General features: G+C 40.9%; 2 protein-coding genes and 5 non-coding genes across 11 annotated transcripts; 6 read left to right on the plus strand and 1 right to left on the minus strand.

Annotated features, from left to right (window-relative positions):
• The first annotated feature begins 365 nt into the window (after positions 1 to 365).
• On the plus strand, positions 366 to 525 carry LOC131312164 (U1 spliceosomal RNA). Its single transcript, XR_009195741.1, has one exon. It is a non-coding gene; the product is annotated as a U1 spliceosomal RNA (small nuclear RNA).
• A 1537-nt stretch (positions 526 to 2062) lies between these two features.
• LOC131312251 (U1 spliceosomal RNA) lies at positions 2063 to 2223 on the plus strand. The gene has a single exon (XR_009195818.1). It is a non-coding gene; the product is annotated as a U1 spliceosomal RNA (small nuclear RNA).
• A 1366-nt stretch (positions 2224 to 3589) lies between these two features.
• On the plus strand, positions 3590 to 3749 carry LOC131312227 (U1 spliceosomal RNA). Its single transcript, XR_009195796.1, has one exon. It is a non-coding gene; the product is annotated as a U1 spliceosomal RNA (small nuclear RNA).
• A 3563-nt stretch (positions 3750 to 7312) lies between these two features.
• LOC131311261 (uncharacterized) lies at positions 7313 to 11205 on the plus strand. The gene is made up of 2 exons (XM_058338623.1): positions 7313 to 8024; positions 9030 to 11205. The coding sequence occupies exons 1-2, from the start codon at positions 7328 to 7330 to the stop codon at positions 11162 to 11164; spliced, it is 2832 nt and encodes a 943-aa protein (XP_058194606.1). The 5' UTR covers positions 7313 to 7327; the 3' UTR covers positions 11165 to 11205.
• A 3412-nt stretch (positions 11206 to 14617) lies between these two features.
• LOC131312175 (U2 spliceosomal RNA) lies at positions 14618 to 14814 on the plus strand. The gene has a single exon (XR_009195752.1). It is a non-coding gene; the product is annotated as a U2 spliceosomal RNA (small nuclear RNA).
• A 1062-nt stretch (positions 14815 to 15876) lies between these two features.
• On the plus strand, positions 15877 to 16073 carry LOC131312208 (U2 spliceosomal RNA). Its single transcript, XR_009195779.1, has one exon. It is a non-coding gene; the product is annotated as a U2 spliceosomal RNA (small nuclear RNA).
• Positions 16074 to 17547: 1474 nt separating this feature from the next.
• Positions 17548 to 26947, minus strand: LOC131310173 (uncharacterized). 5 transcript variants are annotated; one of them, XM_058337053.1, is made up of 11 exons: positions 26634 to 26917; positions 26412 to 26486; positions 26134 to 26289; positions 24496 to 25256; positions 22315 to 23825; positions 21470 to 21725; positions 21164 to 21373; positions 20278 to 20451; positions 18908 to 19105; positions 18702 to 18815; positions 17548 to 18068 (listed from the first exon to the last, which is right to left on the minus strand). In XM_058337053.1, exons 4-11 carry the CDS (start codon positions 25165 to 25167, stop codon positions 17742 to 17744), a joined length of 3462 nt encoding a protein of 1153 aa, XP_058193036.1. In that variant the 5' UTR covers positions 25168 to 25256; positions 26134 to 26289; positions 26412 to 26486; positions 26634 to 26917; the 3' UTR covers positions 17548 to 17741. The 5 variants fall into 5 exon arrangements, with proteins under 5 accessions (XP_058193036.1, XP_058193035.1, XP_058193034.1 ...); XM_058337052.1 differs by lacking the exon at positions 26134 to 26289; XM_058337051.1 differs by lacking the exons at positions 26134 to 26289; positions 26412 to 26486 and having other exon boundaries at positions 26634 to 26947.
• Between the last annotated feature and the right edge of the window lie 214 nt (positions 26948 to 27161).

Raw genomic sequence — 27161 nt, forward strand, 5'->3', positions numbered from 1 at the left:
TCGGTTTGACCGATCGACATTGTTTTTGTCGGTGAGAGCGTATTGATCTTTTTTGATGCTACCTCCAAGTTCAAATCCCGACTCCACACTCAAGTAAAAATTTCTTCGGAAATTTCATTATCTCTTGCTAACTGACGATGTTTAGAAAAAGTCCTCGCATTTTTTCTGTAAATTTTTGTTAGGCAAAGGTAATAGGATATTGAGATGAAGAGAATCAAATAGCAACAGATGAACTCCTCATGCTCCAGCGAAAAGACTCACACCTGACAAATTTTGTTATATCCCAGAGAGTACCACATCGACCAGCTTTTATAGATTACACAAGGAGGGAACTATAAGTAAACATACCCAAGCCACCGTACAACATACTTACCTGGACGGGGTCAATGGGCGATCAATTAGGCCTATGGCCTAGGTTGGTGGCCTCCATTGCACTCAGGAGGAGTACCCGCCTAAGGTCTACCCAAGTGGTGGAGCCTACGTCATAATTTGTTGCCGAGGGGGCCTGCGTTCGCGCGGCCCCTGCCCACCTCAGTTAAACAATTGTCTCAGTTTTGTTGGTATACTTTCTATGGAAGTTTGGTTGCCTCTTTGCTGTTCGGAAAAATGCCCACAGTTAAACTGGTTAAAATTTGTATACTTCGAGCACAGCCCGAATGAGAATTATACTGGTCTGCCTTTAAAATGCTTGACGAAATGTCCAACTGAGTTTCAACACAAAATTCCTTCCAAGTGCTTCTATTTTGTTGGTTTCAGAGCTCTGACATCTTTGCGAGAACTGGTTGGTTGTGTCTGCCATCCATGAAGGATCGTGGGCGTATTCTTTGGTGATTTGTTGTGGTCGCCTTCACCTTGCGGTATGCGTTAGTGACTGTCCAGTATGTGGATATTCTTTCCTCTGCCATGGGCATGAAGAACGCGGGACGACGACGAGACTCTTTTTACCTCCATTTCATGGCTTCATATACAAGCTTTGCCTGATGCAGTTCTTATGTTTGACCCTCCTCTGCGATGCCTTCGTTGCTGTCATTTTCATCATTCCCACTTACCACCCAACTTTTCTCTTGCTATTGGCTTTTACCATTACCTTCATAAAGCCATCTTCTTCCTCATCTGTGGTGTCCTAGACATAGAATACTTCAAACGCGATGTCGGGCGGATCAAATACCCAACCTAAAAATGGAACTTTTTGTATAATTATGGGGTTTACTCGTCCAACATATCGATCAAATTTTCTATGTAGAGAGTCTCGAGAGCATGAATGCAATCCTCATGTTTGTCGAATAATCAAGTTGTTGGTGGCAAAAGGGTCTCCGATTTTTTTTTTCGACGTTTCACATCTAGAATGTGATCATCTTCAAAGGAGAAACTGCTAGCCATCATTTTATCATCGATACAATTGTTCCAACATATAGCATCATCCGCGAAAAAGAAACTACAGGGCATCATTTCACAATTGATACAATCAGTCCATTCAATCGGTTTTGTTTCTGAATTCCAACATCTAGGATATGATCATTCCAAATTTTACTCAAAATAGCTCATGAATCTTAAGTTTTTTGTGGGCACTTTCCAGGAAATTGCAAAGACTGAAGCTCCACAAGTATGGCCAAACACACGAAGTAAAACTCATATATAGCAGGGCTCAGATAAAAGCCTATGCTAAGTTTTTGCTTGTACGGGGAAACTTCCCTAAAGGAATGGTTGCGTTAGCAACTAACGGATTCTCTGTTGGTTTACAAGCATAAGATTTTACCAAACAAAGCCGACCATCTACGTTATATGGTCACGGGGTGTGTATTTAGGGGTCGAACACATCAAAAGTCCAAAAAAGAAAACAAAAACTCAAAAGCTTATGTTTCAGAAGACACAGATTGGATCATTTCTGGAACACGTGTTGTGCCGTTTCAGTATCGACTCCGGGTACTTGACCAAAATTAAAGAGTCCGTGTAACAAAGCTGACGAGCTACGAGACTTTCACACTGTGTCCCACACTGGAAATGGGATGAAAATACCCCAGTACGGACTGTATAAAATGTTGGACATGAGGTACATTCAAACATACTTACCTGGACGGGGTCAATGGGCGATCCATAAGGCCCATGGCCTAGGTTGGTGGCCTCCATTGCACTTAGGAGGGGTGCCCATCTAAGGTCTACCCAAGTGGTGGAGCCTACGTCATAATTTGTTGCTGTGGGAGCCTGCGTTCGCGCGGCCCCTTCCCAATCTAGTCCAGCAATTAATCTCCTTTTCGGGTGCCTCAAAACTGTTGAAGATAAAATGCCCCAACTGATGTTAAACTGGTTAGAAATTGCAAGTAATGCGGACCCATCTGTTGGGTGACCTATGTTTCACGGTGGTCTGCTACATTTCGTGGTGTTGACGCCTTCGATGGATTATGTTCTCTGCCTTTGCTTGACATGTCCGACTGAGTTTCAACGTTCGACAAAATTCCTTCATTCCAATGTTGTTGTCAATCACCTTCGCGAGGTTTGGTCTTTTGTGAGTGGTTTGTCGTTCATGAAGTACTCATGCCTCAACTATGTATAGTTGTGGGCATTGATTGTCTGCCTCAATCTGTTTGGTAAAATTCCCAACAATGTTTCAAGAGTTCAGACTTTGCCAGAACTGGTTGGTTGTAGGCAATCATTGATGCGGGTGCATTTGTTAAAGATTGAGCGTTAGTGAAAGTCGAGCATGCTTACTATTTCTTCTGTCGTGGGTAAGAAACCATATACCGAAACGAGCCTCGTTTACCCCCTTATCCTGGATTCTTATGCCAGCTTGCCTATTTTAGTTCTTATATTTGACCCTCCTCTCCACTGCTTTCATCGCTTTCGTTTCCATCCTTTCTACTTACTCTCCCATCTGGGTGAGTTAGCCAAAGCTTTTGTTTCCATCCTCTCCAATGCTTTCATCGCTTTCATTTCCATCCTTTCTACTTACTCTACCAATATGGGCGAGTTAGCCTTACTGATTCTGTTGCATCTTTTCTCTTGCTAATGTCTGCAAAATTACCTCAATATTGTTATCTTCTGTGGTCTCCTAGACATAGGATACGTCGAACATGATATCAGGCGGATCAAATACCCAACCTAGATATGGAACGTGTAGTGTAAACGTAGGAATGTTTGTGGAGCACATCAATCGAATTTTCTGTGTAGAGTCTCTGCAGTATGAATGCAATCGTCAAGTTTGTCGAATAGCCGAGTTGTTGGAGGGAAAATGGTCTCAGCTTTTTCTTTTTTCGAAGTTCCATATCTACGTTGTGATCATCCGCAAAGAAGGAACTGCTAGCCATCATTTCACCATTGATACAATTAGTCCATGATCATCCGCAACATCTAGGACATGATCATCCGCAGTGGAGAAACTGCTGGGTATCATTTCACCGTTGTTATATATAATTAGTCCATGGTGTCAGGTTTTTTGTTTCCGAATTACCAACATCTAGGATATGATTACTTCGATTTCCTTTCAATTAGCAGATGAAACTACGAGGCTTTCACACTGTGTCCCACATCGGAAATGGAATGAAAATACAACAGTGGAAACTGTATAAAATGTTGGACATGAGAACATTGGAACATACTTACCTGGACGGGGTCAATGGGCGATCAATAAGGCCCATGGCCTAGGTTGGCGGCCTCCATTGCACTTTGGAGGGGTGCCCGCCTAAGGTCTACCCAAGTGGTGGAGCCTACGTCATAATTTGTTGCCGAGGGGGCCTGCGTTCGCGCGGCCCCTGCCCAATGTAGTACAAAATCTAGATTAGATGCTAGCGAACTATTTTTGTCTGCATCCTTCTGTGAGGGACTGAAATGGTTCAATGTTGCCTCTTAGTTGCCTGACAATGCTTAGAGATGATTTTACATGCTGATATTGGGGTGGCTGGAAGTTTCTGGTCTTCAAACTGTTTGATAAAATGCCTCAACTAGGGTTTAGATTTTTCTGTAAATGTATTCCGTCTGTCTTCAAACTGTTTGATAAAATGCCTCAACTAGGGTTCAGAGTTTAGATTTTTCAGTTTCAGTAAATGCCTGCTTATCATGGACTTAGCTGTAGTTGAGGCTTTCGAACGATGTTTTGATTTTGTTTATGTAGTCTCTATTGGCTCTGTTTGGTTGATCATTATGTGGGTCAGGGGTGGCCTTTTTTTTTTTTTTTTTCCTTTAGAAGGTCCATGGATTAAACCAAATTGTGCTTCCAAAAGATTGACCACTATGGTATCCCTTGGTCTACCAGTTCCCCCATCGATTGCTGGCACTCTTGGCGTTAAAAAACGAGCTTTGCTTTGAATACGAAGCCCAGCCTCTTAGCTAAGACAAGATAAGCCAAAAGTTTGGTTTCTATAGCCGTTGAGTAGTGTCACACCATGCATTTTCGGTATTTAAAGAGTCTATCCAACTTGAAGGCGAGGAGAGCAGATAGAGAGATAGGAAAGAATGGGATTCTGTCTCGAAACGTGAGTAAAGTAGCTTCTACTAGTTTTTACCCGGAAGGGTTTTGGTACAAGAGCAAACGGAAGGGGATTCAAAGCTTGCTCAAATAGATTAGACTATCACAGCAAAGGAAGAAGGAAGCAAGGGACAAGATCGTAGTTGACTTGAAGAGGGAAAGGAGAATTCGTATAGAAGGCTGGTTTCGTATGAAGAAAGCGCAGCCCCTGGATTATCTCTGGGAACCTGTGGATGCCAACACTATACGCAAACCAGCATCCAATCCTAGGATCACTTTGTGTATTGAAGTGGGTCGCGGACAACCTCCACTTAGATTACTTTCAAACATTAATACAAACGGGAAATGAGCTCGATAAGGACCAAACCTAGGGCTATTCCTCTCTCACATCAAGATCTCGAAGAAAGATGACTCAGTCTGACTTCCTTCTTTCCCTTATTTATGGGAAAGCGAGCTCTATAGCAGCAAGGGAGTCACTCTCCAAACGAGTATGTGTTGATACTCAAGTTAGACTATCCTTTCTTAAGAGATCCGCGGACAACCTCCACTTAGAATACTTCCAAACATTAATACGAACGACACAGCCAGAAATTCTCTGCTATTCCTTCTGGTGGTATTCTGATACGCGACATGGATGACAAATGGGATGCTCTTCACCATAAGGTTGGGAGGCCTCTGTGCTTTGCGGCAGAGGTTTGGAGAGATGTTGAGACCTCCACTAGGTTCTCTTTTTTGTTCAAACATTAATAGCAATGGCGCAGCCGAAAAATTCCTCAGGCATTCCTTCTGGTGGTGGTCTGGTATGCGACGAGAATGACAAATGGATGCTCAGTTGCATCATGAAGTTGGTGAGCCTCGGTGCTTTTCAGCAGAAGTTTGGAGAGATATTTCTCAACATGGCAATGGGCAACAAGCCTAAAAGGCTAAAACCTCATCAACATTTTGCCAGTATAAAATCTGATGTCACTCTAGTTAAACTAGTCCTTGTGCATGAAACCAATTCCAAACTCATCTGTTTAAAAGTCTGACTAGTGTTTTTTATAGCAGGATTCCGGTTAGAGCGGTTAGGGACATCGATGGCTGATCATATCCACGGAGAAGCAAATTACTGCGTAGATGCTCTTGTAAAACCTGCACTATGGTGTTGAAGAATGTGATCTTACAATGTGCGTTTATAGAACTTTCGAAAAGAAAGGGGAAATAGTTAAGAGAGAAATGATAAGGAAGTTGAATATTTCTTTGTTCGATTTTGAGAAGAAAATGAAAGGGAAATAAAATATACTCCTCCCCTCTCCATTTCTTTCCATATTTTCAAACAGAGCCTTAACTTTTGATAACAGTAAGAGCAGCTAGCTCGGCCCATTATTGGATACTCCAAGAGTACCATGTGACATTGTCATGTGGTACTTTCTGCAAATAAAATATTGTCACTATACAATGTGGGTCACCCCTTGTCTCTCAACCACTCAACAAAAGTGAATGATAATGTCTCTGCTGGATAAGTTACTGCGTAAATAGTTGGGAGTACCACACAGTACGGAAACGCTAAAAAACCCAAGCATCTCCACTGAAGGTGTTACACATTAATCTTTAAAAAAAATCGACATTTCTAAATTTGAACCGAAAGTAGGAGATGTTAAGAAACTTTCATCGTCATAACCTTTGTTATCTTAATATTTTAAGCTAACTCCTTGTGAAAATATGCAAATACTCGTAGAGCGCAAAAAGAAAAAGAAAGTGAAAAGCCATAGGGAAAACGAAGAAATTATAGATGCAAGTGGGTTTTCAAGAAAAAAAAAAAAAAACTCACTACTTTTCATACATACATTTTTATAACTTAGCTCTGAAGCCAATTTATACGGCTATTGACTAATTATTCTAATTATCGAAGAATAATTCCATCATCCACGAATGACCCAATTAAAATAGGGATGAAATCTCGAATAGCCTGATAAGATTGATAGCTTATGAGATTAGTCATGTCGAGCCATTTGGGCCAAACCCAAGTGGTGAGAACTTGGACTTTCATCAGGGAGGTCTTGATTTCGAACTTTGTTGTATGCAAGGTGCTCAAAATCTCGCCCAATTGGGGCTGTTAGGGGCCGTGAGATCCACTGTCCGACCCCCTCCGGACAGGAGCCTGTTCGACACCTTCTCGCCTGTTGATTTCGCAAATCAACGGTTAAGATGAGCCGAACACTTTTTGTTCCAAAACGACGCCGTTTTGAGAAAAAAAATGTTCATCCCATCTCAGTCGTTGATTTATGAGATCAACGGCCAAAAGGGGTGGGACAAGCGGGTTGGACAGGGGATCCGGACTCCTGTTAGGGTTGATCTTGCTCTGTTTCCCGTATACTTAGGCTAGTGTAGGACTCGACAATTGTCAAGAAAGGAATTAGGACTTGATAAAGCTCGAGCTCAAGTTTTAAACTCGTTTAGTAAACTAGCTGTACTCGAGTTACTTGTAACTTGCCTCCTATGTGACAGTTCGACACGTTCGTAGAGACTCATTTAGTAAACAAACCAAGTTTAAACACCTCGACAATAAGACAAGTTATCTGTGCTTATTGGCTCTACCCGAGCTCAAGCTCTAGGATAGTTTTGAACGAGCCAAGTTCAAACACTTTAAACCCTGTTGTTTGCAACTCTACCGGTACCGGTGTGGTACTATGTGATGCCCGCTCGGCGCATTCGGATTGTCAATTTTGGTTTTGGACAACTCGGATTTATAGAGAGAAAAAGGAGAGAGAGTGGTGGAATAAGAGGAGAGAGATTATTTAAATCTGAGCCGTTTAACACACTTTTGGATGCCCCGAATGGATTACTCAGACACTACATGGTACCCACCCGGTACCCAAATATTTCTCCATGAATAGACACAAATCCGTACCTCGTTGTTACCGGGAAAAGGAGAAAAAAACAGAAACACAGAATCATCGCTCGACGATGTTAGACTCATCAGAAGAATGGAAGTCCATGTGGCCCATCTCCTCCGTCTTCTCCCCTCCCCTCCTCCTCTCATGCGCCGCCGCCGCCTCATCTCCTTCCTCCAAAAAACCCACATCATCGCAAGAACAAGAACTAGGACCCCTCATCTTCAACCCCTCCCCCGAAACCCTAACCGTCCTCCTATCCTCCCCCGCCTCTCTCTCTCCTCACCTCCCTCCCCCCTTCCCCCACCTCTCTCTCGCCCGCTTCCTCTACACCACTCCCTCTGTCACCCATCCCTCCTCCCTCCCCCCCTCCACCGCCTCCTCCGTCGCCGCCCAACTCCCCTCCCTCTCCTCCCCCTCCTCCGAGGCGGTCCGCCACAACCGCCTCCAGTTGCTGCGGTGCCCCGGCTCGAGCTCGGTCTTCGTGTTCTTCCCCACTGGTGAAAACTCCGACCGGGTCGGGTTCGTGGTGGTGTCGGCTGAGCATTCTGAGTTGGGTGTCAGGAGAGGAGATGGGTACGGGGATGATAGGGATGGAGATGGGGGTGGGCTTTTGGTTTCCAAGGAGAAGTTTGACAATCGGATTCTTAGGTTACTGGTTAACCCTGTGCCACATTCTTGCTCTGGTTCAGGTGATTATTGTACTACTACTGTTGGGTTTTTAATGTATGATGTTCATTGGTTTAGAATTAGAACTAGCGTCCTACTCCTGCTAGCAAGAAAAGTATTCTGTTATGTTTAATGTTATTTATAGCTCCGGGTAAAATCTTGATATGTTTTTTACCCCTGTTATTTATGATTTATCATTAGATGTAAAAGTTTTAATGAGAGAATGTTTGAACATGAAAGGAGGTTTGAAAGCTTCTTTTTTTAAACCTTTTATATTTAGCTTTTGGTATTTGTAAAAGTGTAGAAAAAAAAGAAGAAAATGAATTTTATTAGGAGAATGCCCATTGCCCACATAGGAGAGAGAATTAAGGACGGAGCTTGATTTTTTTTTGAAAACTACACGTGCTTAGTATATACTCCGCCCCATTAGAATATGCATTGTGTATGTTTCAAATAGGGGTGTTTGGGGGCCAATATTAGTATGATGGAATTCCTTATTTGGTTCCACATGAGAAACCTGCACTAATATAACTTACATGTCCAATTAAAAGTATTGAACTACAAGCTAGAAGTCTTTTGACTTTCGTTTGGGCCACGGCGGGCAGTGCTCCTAAGATAGTAGAAGCAATGCTGTAGAAAAAGAAGATTTGTTGCAATTTAGCTCCATCGGAACCATAAATAGAAACACGTGAAATATTAGCAGAAATGGAGATTTTAGGCGCAATAGAAAGGAATGCTGTAACCGGGTGGGTCTCATAGATATCAGGTGCCCACATATATAGAGTCAAAAGAGATACGGAGTCCAAAAGGGAGTGGTGTTTTCTCCGTGTTTCAGAAAATGGTTAACCAACATATTAACTAACCGATAAAATCTTATTCTGTTAAAATGCATTCTTAAACATGAATTTTGAGAATGCATAATCTAAAATCCATGCCCGCGGGAGCTTTTTGATTCTCATTATGCATTCAGTCACAACATATTCTCAGATTATTAGTTAACCCTGTGCCACATTCTTGCTCTTATTCAGGTAAATATTCTACTACTACAATTGGGTATTTAATGGCTAGCACAATGTATGCTGTTCATTGGTTTAGAATTAGAATCAGGGGACTTGGTCCGGACTTCGAGAGGCCGCCGTTTCTAGATTTTCGGGGTAGTAAATTGTTTAAGAGTTGTTCTGTTGTGCATTGTTGTTGGAGTCAGCATTTGCCCGAAGAGAGCGCGGTGCTCCTAGATAGCGGTGAATTGTTCTTGTTTGATTTATTGGATTATTGTTCTAATAAGACTCGGGGTTTGAACAGAAGAACTAGTGGGAAAAGGATACGAATATCGTGGAAAGATTGTTCCAATAGTTTGGAAAAAGGCGGGTGGTTGAGCTGTGAATTTAGTTGGCATCCAAGAATCTTGATTGTTGCTCATTCTTGTAATGTTTTCCTTGTTGATTTGAGGGTTGAGGGATGCAATGTGAGTTGTTTGCTGAAAATCGATACGTTGGTAATGAATATTGCTGTACAAACTGATCGATTTGTTGCCTTCTCTAAGGCAGGCTCTGATGGGTTCTGTTTTGTTGTGGCCTCTAACCATTGGCTGCTTCTTTGCGATGTGCGCAAGCCATTTATGCCGTTGTTGCAATGGGCCCATGATCTTCCCAACCCATTGTGCATTAACGTGTTTTCACTTTCTCAGTTGAGGTCACATTCTAAGGATGATCATTTTAAGTGGGCTGCGGACACTGGATATTGCATTGTGATGGGCTCGTTTTGGAACTGCGAATTTTGTCTCTTTTGCTATGGGCCACCCCTTAGAGCTTCGGAGATTTCAAGTTTGTGTAAATCATTTTATGCATGGGACCTCCCTTCAGAGCTCTCACTGTCCGATCGCGAGTGTCATTGCGGAAGTTGTCTTGTGAGAGAAGAGTTCTCGAAGGATGCTCTTCCTAAATGGGTGGACTGGCAGCAGAAGAAAGATATTGTTCTAGGTTTTGGCATCCTTGACAAAGACCTACATAGTGAGTTGTCGTCTGAAAAAGATGGTTTTGGTGGGTTCACACTGATTCGGCTTATGTCCTCTGGGAAGCTTGAGTCACAGAGATACTGTGCCTCATGGGAATTCACAAAAGTATTGGAAGGACCGCACAAAGAGTCATCTCTTCATTTCGAAGATTCAGTATTGTATGCAATGGGTGAGGAGGATTTTAAATTTCGCAAGAGATTTAAGTATCTGACACTTCATTACCTCAATGAGTTCATGCACGAAAATCTTTCTAAAGTTCTTTTCACAAAAATTGAAAAGCTTAGCAAGGATGCTCGTGAAAAGAGTTCCTTCAGTGTGGGTTTCCATCAATGTATTTGTGAGAAGTTAAGGGCATGTGGGCTCAGCAAATTAACGTCACCTCCGCTTGTATCTGATGTATTAAAAGACACTCGATTCCTAACCAGCATTCATGAGGTTGCTTTAAGGAGAATTTGGGCAGTTTTACCCATGGATCTTTTGCAGTTGGCATTTTCTTCGTATTCGGAGTTACTCGAAGTTCTTGAAGACCAGAAGAAGGTGTCCTTGGAATTCCTAGATGTCCCCAGTCAACCTCAGCTGCCTCCTTTTGTCTTTCGAACGCCTTCCCGCCGTAGCACTAAGTGGTCGCAGAAGGTGCAGCCTAGTACTGCTTTTGTGGGTCCCGTTGTTCCTACTCCTGTTCTTTTCACTCTTCGCAACCTACGTATGGAAGAAGAAGAAGCATACATATTGTCAGCTAATGCTCAAGTCAATAACCTGTGCAATGAAGTCTTGGGGGTGGCCAGTGAAATGGCTACACCTGGTTCTGTTTCACTTTCTGATGATAAAGATACATCATGTTACGGTACCCTGAAAGAGAATCCTTTCTCTTTACATAAACCAGCGGCGCTATCTTGTGAGTTTTCTAGCATGGATCCTACGCAGGGTGATTCTGTTTGTAACAAAGAAAATTTTACTACCTTTGTTTCCAAAGCCCCTGTAAAGGAGCTTGTCTCCAATAACAGAACAGAGATGGTTGGTTTAGAACTCTTTAATTCTTTGTCACCACTAGACTTGAAGTTTGACGATTGTACGATAAATTTTGGGCCAAAAGAGTTGAAAGCGCTCAAAATGTTGACAACACAGTACTCAAAGTTTTTGCAGGTTTAATACATATGGGAAGATATTTTTTGAGTTGCAATTTCACGAAACAAGACGGGATTTTTCTTTTAGTTTATTTATTGGCGCCTAGAATTATTAGGAATGGCAAGTTACTGGAGGTAGAAGTTACCACGGATCCTTTCTCTGTACAGATGAGATCTCCAAACAAGGAAGCTCCATTACTTTTGGAAATCAGCGAATTTATATAATGCACCCTTTTTTTATATCGAAGTCAAATGTTGTGTTCCACACTCCCTATAACTGCTTTGTTGTCTGTTTCACATGCACCAAAAACGGCACATAGCTTGTTTTCACCCTTAAAACCAAAAAAGTAGCAAGATGCAAGATGCATAGCTTGTTACCTTGTGTTCCTTTTAGCATTTGGAGCAAGATGCATAGAGAGAGACTTCTAAAACAAATGTGCTCTTTAAGAACGAAAGAAGGCGATCCTGTATGTTTGCTTGAAATGCAGGCTATGTGTTTGATTGCAACAGAAGACGTGGACGGCTAAGTAAGCGAACTACTTCCTGTTCCAAGTAAGTTCATCTTTTCTTGTATATGGTGTCTGCAATTGGAAGTTTTTATCTGTAGGTTAAACCTTGTATTTAACTTTTTTTTCGAAGAAACATTTATGTAACTCGCAGCCAAGTACTACTTAACTCAGAATACATTCTGCTCAGGTTTAATTCTATTATGCATGTGAGTTTGCTGACTCTGCGCTATATGAGGATTGTGAATTGCCTCTTTCAAATTTCTGTGCGTAGTCAGATTTTGTAATGTTTAGTCCAGTTTATTTATTAGTTTATTTCTGGTTTAAGTCAACACATTTGGGTGATGCAAAACAGAGAAATATGATGTTTAATTTTCCAACTTGGCTCTTCAAACTTGCAGATGCATTTCCCCTTGAACACATTCCATTTCACTAGTGGTTGCCCTTTTCCTTTGATTAAACCTTCCCGAACTATCAGCTATAGCTTCCCTTGGGCACACTGATGAAACCAAAAGTTCGAGTCAGTCAACGAAGTACTTTATTCTTCAACTGGAAATTCCGAACAGCATGAAGAGAAATTGATCGCATTTTACATTGGATTGACGAAGTTGGTTGTGGCAATAGGATCTTGGACTATGAAAGAACGAGAAATACTTTCGTTGTAGGAATTGTAAGGATAACTCCAAATTCTCTGAGGGTCTCTCTTTATTTCTCTCTCACACTCGCAATTACAGATAGAAATGTGGTTTCAGCCTTGCACCATTTCAAGCTGGTTCTATACATAGCAACAGAGCATGAGATGTTGCCCGTTCCCTATTCTGAAATGCAGAATTATCTTGGTGATCTTTTCCCATTTCCATATTGTTCTCGTGATTGTTTAATTTGGTCGCAATTGCGAATCTCAAATTGGATGCTTTACTACTACTGCAGATGACACCAAGGGATTGTCTTCTACTTTCGAAAAATTGGGAGGCTTCTCCATTGTAGCATTGAATTAGTAGAACCAAGTAATGGTTAAGTTTAAGTTTTCAGTACTTATTGAAGCACTTTTTGTAACAGCACATTGTGCCATTGCAAAGGGTCCAGTACTAACAATGGTGGCTACTTGCAGAAAGACACTTCATACTAGTTTTTTTCATCATTTGACAAGCATTTTGCTTGGTTAAGTATCAATAACTTTCGACCATGTACTTTCGAAATAATCATGCTGTGGAATTTTTACCTGTGATGTTTGTTCAGGCACGCCACCATTGTAGGTATATGACACACCAATGCCATGGTAAAGCGACGGGAGCCACACCGCTTATCTTTTACCTATGTATACCTATTATCCTATATGATAAGCGAGAAGGAGATTCTGGTCTCCTTTCCTTCTGAATAACTTTTCGGCGCCAACTTTGACAAAATCACAAGCAATTCGTCAATATGCATCAGATCATTCGCGTGGAGCCCAGTAAAGAAAATTTCACAATACGTCGTCATAAGTAAAAAGTTCTTTTGCTTGAAGGAGATTTTGGTCTCCATCCTCTTCAATAAGTTTTTGACAATATTAGGAGCTAAAAAAGATGACTCACTCAAGAAGAAGGGTTTGTTTATTACATAATAAGTAGGGGGGTTGTGTACTAGGTTTTTATCTTCTTAATGCATGTATTCCCTCTTTGAGAGGAATCATCCAAATCCATTGGAGAGATCTCCACCTGATGTTTTGCCTCTGTTTTCTTGGAGGGTACCATGAAAATTCTTAGGACTGCCATAAAATCCTCTACAAACTGCATGTAATGTCTTTCTTAGAGCATCCACGCCCATGAATGCCGTTTTGCCATTGTCATTGTCATTTTTGGACAATGAATAGTGTCATTTTGCTGGGAAAAAAAAATATGGCAAGGATGTTGCACCCATGTTTTGCTATTTTTTGACAAAATTAGATTTTACATTTTTTTGTTCAACAAACTTTTATACCTAACTTTTTAACTACCAATTTTTGCACTCCTCGGATCCTACATAAATGATTGAACCGTTCATTTTTATCAAAATATTTTCTAAGGGTCTTCACAAAAAAATCAACTCAATCGGATCTTGGCAAAGATTAATTTATTGATTTGAATTTTGGTCATTTCATTTCATTTCATTTGTCTTTTTTGGGGGTCTTTGGTTGTTATCCTATATGGGGCCAAATATCGAATTAATTAAATGAGGACCCTTATTGACACCTAATTGAGATGATTTTTTACCGGTACCTCTCGCAAAATATTTTGATAAAATCCTTTAGCTAGCTAGAATAACACGAGAGAGAGCTGGGTGCGGAGGGGAGTGAAAGACTACTTCACCAGTAGGCAGTAGGCGCTTGCTCGGCCGAATTGTAAGTCAAATCAGAAGGGAAACTGAAGCGGGATGGGGCACCCAATTCACCTTGTGACTCAATCCTTCGGTCGAGCGTTCTTCAGATGTTATCAATCTTCGGGTAGTCCCTCTAAAGGGAAGCGAACGCCTTAGTTAAAGCTTATACAGGTTGGACAAAAACTCAAAACAGCTCGAATAGTTTATGCGAGACTCCAAACTGGGTCTCACTCATCCACCCTCCAAACTATATTTGAACGGTCAGTAAGGGCTCTCTCTCTCAACCTCAAATTGGCAATTCTGCCGTATATCACAAATGAATTGGCTTTTGTCAAATTTGAGACCCAATTTGCCTTCTCTTTTTTTTTTTTTTGGTCGATTTGGAGGAATGAAAGGAATTCTACCTGCTTTGGTCTGTGGTGTGGATGCCCATAGCCTCTTAACCTCCATTTCAAGATCACTCAATGTGTATCTTTATGAATTGCGTATGTACAAGATACTCATACACTGAACTCCCAACAGAGAGAGAGAGAGAGAGAGAGAGAGAGAGAGAGAGAGAGTCCCACATCGTGTATAACAGAGAAAGAGGAGTGCTAAGTTGGCATAAAACAGGCGGCCCGTTGTACTAACAATTCATACCTTTCTCGGCCTTTTGGCTAAGATCAAGTGTAGTATCTGTTCTTATCAGTTTAATATCTGATACGTGGGCCATTGGCTCACATGATATTAAGTTAATTTTTTAAGGGGGAGAACTCATTACAGTAGCTTGCTGCTGGGGTTTCTCGTGTGTCGCCTTGGCGTTGCACTGTTGCCTCGGCCCGGCGCACCCCACCCAATTATAGTCGAAATTTATCTCTACGTAATACACCGATTACGAAATGTAAGGCCCGATTCGTTCAAATGCATCTCGTTTATCTCATGCTGAGAATGAATTGTGTCATTCTAGGCATAAGCAGCAACCCCTGGAAAGAGATGACAACTGGGTGGTTGTTGGTTTAACCTTGTGAGCCTCACGAAGCCTATATCACAGGCCTATTTGTTGATTGCGGGAGGAATCGCTGTATACAATCTCAGGAGCGTAACATGAAAACTTATAGAAGGCTTTTTGTCGTAAAAAGGATTGTGTGACTGCTGAATCCCACTTTTCGTCTTCCGACTTGGTCAAGAAAACCCACACCATCTTGGTATATCCTTGGAGCTGGTTGATCTCAAAATCTCACATGTTGATCAATCAAAGAGATTCAACAATGCCCTTTCGGGAAGGTTGTGAGCGAGGGGGATTCAAACCACCGACACCGTGGTTTCTAAGCCACGTGCTCTACTCTTCTGAGCTACATGCCCCTCTATGGTTGAAACAATCGGAGACCTGGGAGTTTGTGGTTTTCCCAAATACAAAATCATTGTAAGAGTGCAGAGATATAAATTGTAAACCCAAAGACAATAGAAATGAGTAAGATGACACCAAAGATCAGACTTTAGTCTAGAATTACGGTGTACTTTCTCCTTCCAAAAACGATTATGTTCGCCTTTGTCAAGAATCCCAAGCATGTTTTTGCTTAACCCGAACAAGTTGAAATTTCAATTCCATGACTAACTTCTCTGATGATGTTCGTATAAACAGCTTTGTTGCTTGTCCTCCAAAAGTAAAAGCTACCCGTATGCACAAATGTCGGGAACTACACAACCTTCTGGGGAGGATTTTGTTCTGCTCAAATGGGATAAGCAATTCAATTTGATTCACCAGTAGACAGAATTTTGGATACCTAATATTTATGCTTGTATCAAAACAGGAGAGAGAGAGAGAGAGAGAGAGAGAGAGTCCCACATCGAGAATGAGAGAGAAAAGGCAGTGCTAAGTTGATATAAAAGAATCGGCCCGTTGTACTTACAAATCATACCTTTCTCGGCCTTTTGGCTAAGATCAAGTGTAGTATCTGTTCTTATCAGTTTAATATCTGATACGTGGGCCATCGGCTCACATGATATTAAATTAATTTTTTTAGGGGGAAAGTCCATCACAGTAGCTTGCTGCTGGGGTTTCTCGCGCGTCGCCTTGGCGTTGAACTATTGCTTTGGCCTGGCGCACCCCACCCAAATCTAGTCCAAATTTAGCTCTACCTATCTGACTCAACTCCCTTGTAACAAAGTTTACGAACACAATAGTAGCCAAATTACCCAAAATTAATCTGGGTTCATCTCTAATTACGTAATAAACACGACGACGATCATCCTAATTGCAAAATCCCTCACTAGTCAACATAGGAGCCAGATCGAGAGTTGCAGTGCAGAAGCGAGTAACCTTCTTGAATTCACTCCGGGCCGTGTTTTTTTTTTTTTGAACGGTGAATTTTTTTAATTAATCTATGAACAAGGTACAAAGATTAATAGAACAAGGAAAATATGCTGAGTCCGATACCCAATCCCTTAATTGGCAAGAAGCCAACCAAAGAACAACCCAACGAGACAAAACCCAAACTCCTAAAAGGCTAAAAGCCAAAAAAATTAGGACAAGCAATTAAGCCCAAATCAAACCCTAACAAAACCCTAGATTGCTGGCAGCCGCCCCATCCGAACAGCATCAACCTGGATCCGAAATGCCGCCGCCGCGAAGACTGCCGTGAACCCGCCGTATGTCACCGGTCCCAAAAACGCTCAGAGAATTGTCGCCGGTCCCAAAAACGCTCAGAGAATTGCCAGCCGCAAACACCTCAGCTCCTGTTGCTGCCTCCGCCCTGCTACCACCAACCCATCCCAGATCGGCAGATCACCACCAACTCCTCCACTGCAACCACAAGCAGCAACTGCCATCACAGCCGCAGCACCCCTGAATCCTTCTCCCTTGCTGCCACCCAAACCCCAAAATCCGCCATACAATATAAAGCTCCTGTTGCTGATTGATTTATCATATTTCAGAGAGAGAGAGAGAGAGACTGAGAGATTATGATCCGATATCAATATAAAGCCCCGTTGGATGACAAGAACTTTGAGGAAGAATGGGAATGTAATTTCATATTCCCTTAATTCCTATGCGTGAAATAGGCTGGAAATGTGATATATCTTTCAGATTTCCACATTTGAAACAGGCTGGAATAGACATGTGGTTGCAGTTGAGTTAATCCAATCAAGAATCACGTTTCCAACCTAAGGGAGAATCTCGTCCCTTCTCTCTCACATAGTAATCCTCGATACCTCGCTCATTTTGTAAATAATGAAAATTTTGATGCCCGATAAATTTTCAAACTAACGTTTCCCCGATAAGTTTGCTAAATTAATGCAAACGTTGGGATGAATTATTTTCAGGTAAAATCAAGTTATCATTGCTACCTGAGATTATTAGCATCCAAACATAACCACCTAAGGATTAAGACGAGCATTCAAACATAGCCTAAGGAACAAACAACCAAAAAACGGAGCAGTCTAGGATCCTGTTCCGCTAAGGTTCTTATTTTTTAAGTACTCATTTTCCGCTTTACGAGGCAGGTCATTCTCTCACAACACATCAACTTTAATTCAAAAAATAAGTACTTGTTTCCCTTAGCGGAACGGGAAATATGAGATATGTTCATTAGTAGGTAATGATCTCGATTTCATTATTCTGGAAGCAGGAGTCCCAGTTGGAGAGTTATCACAATGCTCCTAATATATGATACAGGAAAAAAGCTAGGAGCATTATTTCTTCAAATGTAATGACCTCAAAAAACAAAATACATAAAGCAAGAAGTATATATACAAATACGTACTTAAATGACGAAAGTTCTTCTATTCACCATCTTTCCATACTTCGCGTAGAAGCTGATACCTCACGATATTTCGACCACTCTTTGGCATAGAGGTGAGTCTCGTTGAAGAAGGGGAAATCCTGGAGTTGTCAATGATGATAGAAGTCATGGGTGAATCCAGCTCATCAAGCTCATCGTCACTGGTATACGATTTTCTGAGTAGCGAAGACCTGCTTGTCTGAAGAGTTTGGCTTCCCACTTCTCCTATAAACCCCGCGAGTGAAGCTGCTGGAGGCGGTGAATAGATTGTAGGTGCTGCAGTGCATGGAAAGGTGACCAATTCTCCGGTAGCATCCTCCTCAGCATCCTTAATTAACAAGTGCCAAAATATAAGGGGAAAAGTGTGTTCATTAATTAGAGGCAACACGGTTAAGCACGAATGCGGGTGAATGATATGCTAATATCTAAAAAACTCGGATATGGGTACAACAACGATACATCAACAGTAAAATGTAGTCTAGTATTTTGCCAATAAAAGTATAGCTATGAGAAGCTAACCACTTGAAGAGATGGACTTCTCGTTTTTTTTTCTTTCTTCTTTCTAACACCGATTCAGATAAGGAACATGTAAGGAAAATTAAAGGACAAGTCAAACGAATAAACTGAAAGGTAGAGACCGTAGAGTATTACAATTAAGCTTTAAACTCACTATATTATTGTTCGCTGGGAAAAGTAAGCATTGGAAAACTATTTGCGTATTTGTCCCGTCAACTAACTCTAAGACCATTCGATAATTGATATAATCTCTAGCGCTCAGTGGAAAAGATATCCGAACCATCTCAAAGCTAACAAAATAAGTTTGCAATAGGAAGCACCCTACACATATCTCAAGTATCTCAGATATTACTCCCTTGCAGAAATATCTGTGCTTCATAGGTGCACATTCTCAATTAACATGTGGGTAGAGATGCATTAACAAACAGAACCAGGATGAACCAACCTCAACATCCAGGGCCTCAAGTACAGCAGCTGGAATTGGGTGCGGAGAGAACTCATCCGGAACAAAGTTGCTGAGGACCCTCTTGATCAATGATGCACAGAACGTAGGGCAGACCTACAAACAGTAGGATTTCAAACAGTGAATCAGATTCATCAAGGAACAGAACAGGACACATGAAAAGGGAATCAGAGTCATCAAGGACTTACCTCTTTTCTTATGGAGCTATCGCCAAGCATTTCAGTTGGAAGCATCATGAGATCGCTCAATGCATTGAGCAGACGGAAAGCTTTGAAAGATTTTACACATTTCATTTCACTGTTGTCATCATGATTGGTCTCATCTTCAGCTGAGTCATTATCCTCAATGCCAAATAGATCCGTAAGCCATCTAGACCAGTTCCCAATCTACCAGCCAGAAAACCAAAATAAGACCCAATAAGGAGAAGTAGTCACTTTTGGTTATTGATACGTAGTTCAAATAAGTCTTGCAGTTTAGAGATTGATCAGAAGTCCAAATATGATATGTAGTACAGATATAGAGAATCAATTCTCTTCTTTTTCTTGCTAACAAATTATTTCTGCGTTTGTGTAGTGCTTACTCTCAAACTTTTGTGTAAGCTTACGGAAGAGCAACACTTATGTATCTTTTACCAAAACTGTAGAGTCGACGCTGGATGTATAAAACTTATCTTATATTGCATCCAATCAAAGCATTCCAATCCTTATTCTGTTCCTTTTCAGGAACTTTTCCCAGCCCCTTGTTTAGGCTAGGAGTAGAAGGGGCATGAAGCAACCGATTGAATATGATTGCTTATCTAAATCATCTGTTCCTCTATTGTGATTCTCTACGTCAAATCCGTCAATCATAAGTGATTGATTTGTACTTAAATTTACCTGCTAATTGTATTGTCAAATGTACAGGAAAAGAAATATTAGGTGTTGGCAAATTAATGAGTGTTGCTATATGTACCGACCACGGGGAGGGAAAACGTACCGACGGCCGCCGGCGGGCCGTCTCCGGCCACCGGACGGCCGATCCGAGCCGTTCAAAAATTCTAAAAAATAAAACCGAGGGGGTCAACGCGGGAATCAAGGGCATCCGAGGTGTTTAGGGTGCTTGATCAAAGCACCCTTTTTTCGTGTATATATGTGTGTGTACATATACACACGAAAAAAGGGTGCTTTGATCAAGCACCCTAAACACCTTGGATGCCCTTGATTCCCGCGTTGACCCCCTCGGTTTTATTTTTTAGAATTTTTGAACGGATCGGATCGGCCGTCCGGTGGCCGGAGACGGCCCTTTCTCTCCCCCAATGGTCGGTACTCATAGATTTTTCGCAAATTAATTCATCATATTCTCATATTTTTGCAATAGAGATCCAAATTTGAAACAAGAAATGACTCCAACAACAAGATTCTCATATAATACATTCTGGACCCAGTAATCATGTTATCCCAAAGCACGAGTATCTGAAATAGAAAGATATGACAGGTCACTATAGTGGTCTCCATGAGTAGGTAAACTGTTAGCATCCTTCAACGGATTATAGATAAGCATGCCAGTTTGTTTTACTCACAGCATTTTTTAGTAGTGCACCAGAACCAAAGCTTGATCGACAAGCAAGAATTGGAAGCACCCTAGGATCGCTAATCGGGTCAGAGACAGGATCTGTTGGTATTTCTTCAGCTGATTCACGAAGAATGGCATTGAACATCGCAACATCTAGTCTATCCACCAGCTGCTCCATTACCTACAAAAATAATGAAAAGGTGTCAGACATTAACAAGGAGTCTCACCCATCTGCATGAAATATTGTCCATACATTCATATTACGTGACTTAACAAACATGCAAAATGTAATCCTGCCTTGCTCCAGTACTCCAAATGAGATGTCGCAAAATAAACCAATGGTTAGTCTGTATTTCGGAATGGTGTTCTACATTATTGTGGTATTCGTTCGTGTAGGACTAATAACTACATATGGTCTTTTGGATAAACGCCAGACTCTGACAATGTTTTCCGCTCCAATTTAAAAACAAAATTTTTTTTGGCCTGGGAATTCAAGCAATTTACAAATCAGAGCAAGTTATCAATGGATAAGCGCATGTCATAGTGAGTTCTCAACATCAAGAGCAAAGGGATTCCAAACATCTGTTGGAATTGTTCCAGTACTTTTAGGGAGATTCTCATGAAAGATAACTGCATTTTTGTATGAAATGGAAAGATAATTATAACTAGCTAACGAGACTTAATATGTATGCATGAAGTTTTTGCACTTCGGCAGAAACAAAAATAGATGTAGTTCTGTGTTGCCATGCAAATGAATCATGTCACAAGTTTCCACATCTAGACCAGAAGTAATTTTCGTGCAACAAAACATAAATTTGAAGCACATATTAATCACGTTATAAACCAATCATGAACTGCGGACTGAGGAATACAATTGCAGTGCACAAACGTACCAATCTAGCAAGCAGAGGCAAGCAACCACACTCGTGCCCTCCGGCTCGAATGGGACAAAGCCTTTCACAGGCATCTTTAAAAGCCTTTTTCCAAAGCTCTATAGAAAAATTCCCCTGCTCTTGATCACCTGCAGCGTATTTACTTCTCCTTGAGCTTGAGCTTGAACTTCTAGTCTTCGTTGCAGCGGACTGCATATGTGGAGTTAGAGTCTGCATAGGAAAAGAATAGATCAGTCAGTAAAAGTAATGGCATCTGACTTAAAACACTTCCGATGCCAAAGAAGAAGAAGAAGAACTGGGCAGAACCTGCCACCAAACTGACTCAACAATTCGGGAGAAGATCCAAGCTTCAATTCTTTCCAATGCAACCACAAATGTTTGTGGGTTTTCCCAGTCCCCTAATTCTTGCAGTGGTTGATTCTTTTTTTTCGTAGTGGAAGAGAACGTATTCCGTTTCAAAGAGGATCTTCCAGCTGACCCCTTCCTACCGCCATTGGTTTCCTGAACTGACTGGTTGGCAATTGCTCTTAACATGATAGAATTTGACAACCAGAAAGTTAACCTACAAAAAATTAACAGGAGATTCAGCTGAAATGTCCAACAAGAAAGAGGGGCATATTGGTAAAGGAAAAGGAAGAAAACCTAAACACCCTAGAGAGGAACACCACCAAAAGTGCAAAAAAACAAGCTAATAGCCAAGTCTACCAAAAAAAAAAAAAAGGAGCTAACCAAAAATAAAACAAAAAAGGAAAAAAGAAACAAAAAGAGAAACAAATTAAGAAAATGCAGGGAAGAGGAAAAATTAATCCACTATCCAGGTCTACCGAAGAGCTATTAAGTACATTATTGCCTCCAACTTATATTTTGACCAAGATAAACTTAAACCAGTCAATTGCACTATCCACGTTTTCAAACAAGTGCCATGAGATTCCCAGGTGATACCATTCAGGGGGCTTTTGCTGACCTCTCCAGCATGTGATTCATCTCACCTATTGATGACAAACTTTTCAGAGCTACTATTAAGAGGTCCTTCTAAATTTCGTACAATTTGCATAATTTATGGAGGGAAACATAGTTGTCTCAATTATCTGCAATAACTGGCTGCAATAATCAGCATATCTAAGTGCTGGAAGTAAATAATTGATACCTACCTCGGGACATCATTTCCACATGATTTAGAAACCAAAATTAATCCTGAGACAGCCGCACTTGCTGCACTTGCCCTTTTAGCATGGGACATGGTTTTGCAAGCATGAAGATAGAATCTAGAGAGACGCCGAGCCGGAGCATGCACCTTGATCATGGAACTGCCATGCTCAGCAACTACCGAATAAAGAGCAGCTTCAACAACTGCAGCTTCTCTCAATTCTTCCTCAAGCATCTCGACTCTGGACTTCCATTCAAATTTGTTGTCAGAAAAACCATCACTAGGTTTATTTCCTTCAGTAGCTGCATTAGATGAACCATTGTTATAAGCACTTTTTGGTTTATGTACTTCCTTTGCTTTTTCCGTATTCTGGCTTCGGTCAGAAAATTCACCAGTTTTTCCTGAGCTTAGAGGTCGCTGAACAGAATTCGTAGGCCTTAGCTTATTACTGGTTATGGCGGTGCTCTCCACTCCCAATTTGCTGTCAGAAAAACCATCGCTACGTTTCTTTCCTTCAGTAGCTGCATTGGATGTGCCATTGTTATACACACTTTTCGGTTTTTGTACTTCCATTCCTTTTTCCATATCCTGGATTCCGTCGGAAAATTTACTGGTTTTTGCTGAGGTAAAGGGTAGCTGAACTGAGTTCGTATGCCTTAGCTTATTACTGGTTATTGCGGTGCTCTCCACTCCCAATTTGCTGTCAGAAAAACCATCACTAGGTTTCTTTCCTTCAGTAGATGCATTGGATGTGCCATTGTTATACTCACTTTTCGGTTTTTGTACTTCCATTCCTTTTTCCATATCCTGGATTCCGTCGGAAAATTTACTGGTTTTTGCTGAGGTAAAGGGTAGTTGAACAGAATTCGTATGCCTAAGCTTATTACTGGTTATGGCGGTGCTCTCCACTCCCAATTTGCTGTTAGAAGAACCATCGCTAGGTTTATTTCCTTCAGTAGCTGCATTAGATGTGCCATTGTTATATGCACTTCCTGGTTTATGTACTTCCTTTGCTTTTTCCGTATTCTGACTTCTGTCAGAAACTTCACTGGATTTTGCTGAGATAAAAGGTAGCTGAACGGAATTCATATGCCTTAGCTTATTGTTGGTTAAGGCGGTGCTCTCCACTTCATATGCTCTTCTGCTGAATGGAATGGTCTCACTCCTTGGCATAGCATGCTTTCTGGTAGCGTCAAGTGACGATTTATTTTCCAAAAAACTCCTCATCTCTTTCACACTTGGTTTTTCCTGTCCATATTCTCGTAGTTCCGTTTTCTCCGTGCCATCCACTAGACCGGCATGGACCTCATTAACAGTTGTGTCCAGCTGGCTATTTTTCCTATGTGTCACAACTTGTTCGTAGGGATGTCCATTGGCTTGAGAACCAATGAAGCTTGCAAGGGAACCCTTCTGAATATATTCATCCGAGGATGCAACTTCTGATGCAATTTTTTCAACATGGTCTCTAACAGATTGTTGAGCCTTCTCTTGATTTTTCCCTTTTCCATCAGCAACCTGTAATGAACAATCATCTGTGATATTTCCCTGTTCCAGCTTTTTCATGCAGTCGGTAGACCCAATCATTAAATCAAAATCACAATAGGCAGAGAAACAAGATTAAAAAAGGTTAAACGCAATAATTTTCTCCTAGAGAAAGTTTAACAGATAAGCATGATTTGGTTATGAAATCCCCTAAATCTGGGACAAGGCTGCTGAAAATAAAGGGTGTGAACTCGCATTCAGCTGTTCAGTCGTTTTGTTGCTGCTGAATTCACCAATTACACTCTAAAACATTAAACAGATTCTTTTCTACTCCTTCTGTGCAATCTTTTCCTGATTTTGATTCATTCAGCAATCTTTTCCTGATTTTGATTCTCTCCCTGCATTCACATTTAGTTGGGCTAGTAATCTTACTCTCAAAAGTGCATTGAAGCTAGTTATTTTAGTTGTATAATCTAGGATTTCCATTATGAATGCTCACCATTACATTTCAAACCGACTATAAGCACGTATGGCAATCTCACATATACAATTTGGACTAAATTAACGGAGGGACCAATTTGAAGCATGTGTCAAAGGCCTGGTTGTAAAGATACGATTCTGTTCAATAAACGTTGCGAAAAATGAGCAAAGATAAAAATTGGTATTTCCCTGAAAGGAAGATAGAAAACTAAGACTTGCGTACCTCTTTATTCTGAGATAATGAACCCTTATTAGCCTCAAAAGCAGAAGAGGAAGTGGTTCGTGAGGAATGCGAGGACCCATCATCATCCGTAAAAGAAGCAATCTCAAGTTCATCATCGTTTACTTCCTTCATCAAGTTTGAAACCAATTCTCTATGCTTGTCTAGTGATATCTCTTTTGATAAGCTTCCATTTGGTGATTGGGGGTAGCTCTCCGTATCAATTGGCCGCACACTCACATACAAAACTGGTTGAGCTGCATTCTTAGAACTCTTCTTGCAGTTCACAAGAGCACTGATGGTTAAATTTTCTTCAATAATTCCATAATCTGCCAGATTTATTATGGCGGTTCCCAAGTGTTGACCGGCTTTGTCCTTTCGAGATTCATACAAGTAGAACTCCAAGCAGTTCTTCTGGAAGTGATCGCTGTCCCTCTTTTCTTGACATAGCGTCACCGGAAGCGCAAAACATTCGTTGAAGTCAATGTTGTCGTTGCCCACAACAGAAGCAAAGGACCCGATATTCTGATCACCGTTTTCCCATTGCAGAAAAACAGATTGAACAGATTTGAGAGACTTTGATGGGGGCCAAGGCTTAATCTCGTGCACGGTGACAAAGTAATCAACTTGAACAGAACTACCTTTTCGGTTTTTCGATCTCAGCCCAAATACCATACTTGGAGATAAAATGACTAATCACAATGCTTTAACTGGATTTGGATCACCCACAATGCCTCTTAAGTTGATGAACTATGATATTATAACTGAAAGCATATGAAGAAAACAAAATCAGAATCAGAAAAGTTTCATTACCTGAGGTGAAAATATGTGAGGAAAAAACATAGAAAGGTCACTTCAATTCACATTACACGGCCCAGATGGCGAAAAAGTGAGCAGAATATGAACATAACCAAAATGCACTAACGGCGAGCATATAGAGAAACCAGAAACAGAAGCAGTACAAGTACGTAACATAGAAAATTACGGTTACATATGAAAATATAGAAGGAACAAAACCAAAGTGATCTGAATTTGGACATAACCAAAGCGAAACTGAAAACATTGTAGAGAAATCAGAATCGGGAAAAAGCACATTATCACAGACGATCAAACATCGATATTGGATAACATAACAGTCAATTAGGCTCCGTTCCGCTAAGGTTCTTATTTTTAAGTACTTATTTTCTGCTTGTAAGACAGATCATTCTCTCCCAATACACTACCTTTAGTTCAAAAAATAAGTACTTATTTTTCCTTAGCGGAACGACGGCTTAAATTCACATCTCAAAGCCCAGATGCAGAAAAAGTGATCTGAATTTGGACAAAATGTGGCAAAACTTAGTTCGTTCAACAAGATCAAACTAATATTGGAATTCCAGATTAATAGTAAAGTCACTACAACAAATTACTGAGCCTTTTGGGTCTGCCCCACCCTACCCAATCTGACCAATTTTCTCTCAAGTTCAATTTATGAATTTTATGGTAAAATGGGCTAGTTGCGGGCCAATCTTCGTGCCATCTCGCTAATCTGAACCGATCATCTTGTCGGGTCTGTGAAGATCAAACTATTATTGGATTCCCAGACTAATAGTAAAGTCACTACAACAAATTACTGAGCCTTTCGGGTCCGCCCCACCCTACCCATTCTGACCAATTTTCTCTCAAGTTCAATTTATGAACTTTATGGTTAAATGGGCTAGTTGCGGGCCAATCTTCGTGCCATCTCGCTGATCTGAACCGATCATCTTGTCGGGTCTGTGAAGAAGATCTTTCATGCAAAATCAATAGGCTTTTGAGCTGAACCAACAAGAGGAATGGTTGGATCACCAAATTGTGATTGGAATAGGTCCAAAAAAATTGAGACATACAATAAGTTCAATGAGCAATAGATACGCAATTGAAATCAATTGAACTCAAACCTGGGATTGTGGTAAAAAAAACATTGATTTGCTTCACTACCATCAGAAGTCCTAACCAGCAATCTAGTTGCTAATCTAAGAAAATGTAAAGCAAAAAGCAAAACTTTCCTAGTCAGCAATCCAATATAAAGTAGAAATCTCAGGCAATGAAAGAACAATGCCTCAAACAAGGCATGCGGCCATTGTAAAGCACCAAATCTTCAGTGTGTAAAAAATACGTACAGATGGATATAACCCAGATTGAGAATGCGTGTTGGGTTATGCTTTTCTTTACTTGTGATGGGAGGAGAAAAGCAGAGGAAAGCGGTAATCACTATGTTCTTTACTTCTCAGCTGCTGCTGCTGCTGCTACTTTTCTCTTGTCTTTGTGTTTTTCAATTTTATTCCCTTCTTGTGTGGGGGTCGTAGTCTGAAAAGGAGAGAGTAATTACAAAAGTGGAGAGATAGAGAGAGAGAGAGAGAGATGGGGAAGAAGATGATCCAATCCTGAAAAGTGTGTATTTGAGAGAGTACATGTAGCTCACACGGATTCTTCTGAATGTATGTACACCTAAGGCGAGGACAAAACAGTAATTCTTGAGATTTTTATGGTGCATGCACGTGCACCCAGAAAAAACAAAAACAAAAACAAAAACAAAATATAGGAAAATGAGATTTTTCATATGCTAGAACTTGCCCTAGTTGGTCTTCTCATTTTCTTGGAACTTAGGAAAATGAGAGAAAAGGGAAAAAAAAAATTGAGGAAAGTGG

Source organism: Rhododendron vialii, chromosome 12a (genome assembly GCF_030253575.1).
Source record: "Rhododendron vialii isolate Sample 1 chromosome 12a, ASM3025357v1".
Taxonomy (NCBI): domain Eukaryota; kingdom Viridiplantae; phylum Streptophyta; class Magnoliopsida; order Ericales; family Ericaceae; genus Rhododendron; species Rhododendron vialii.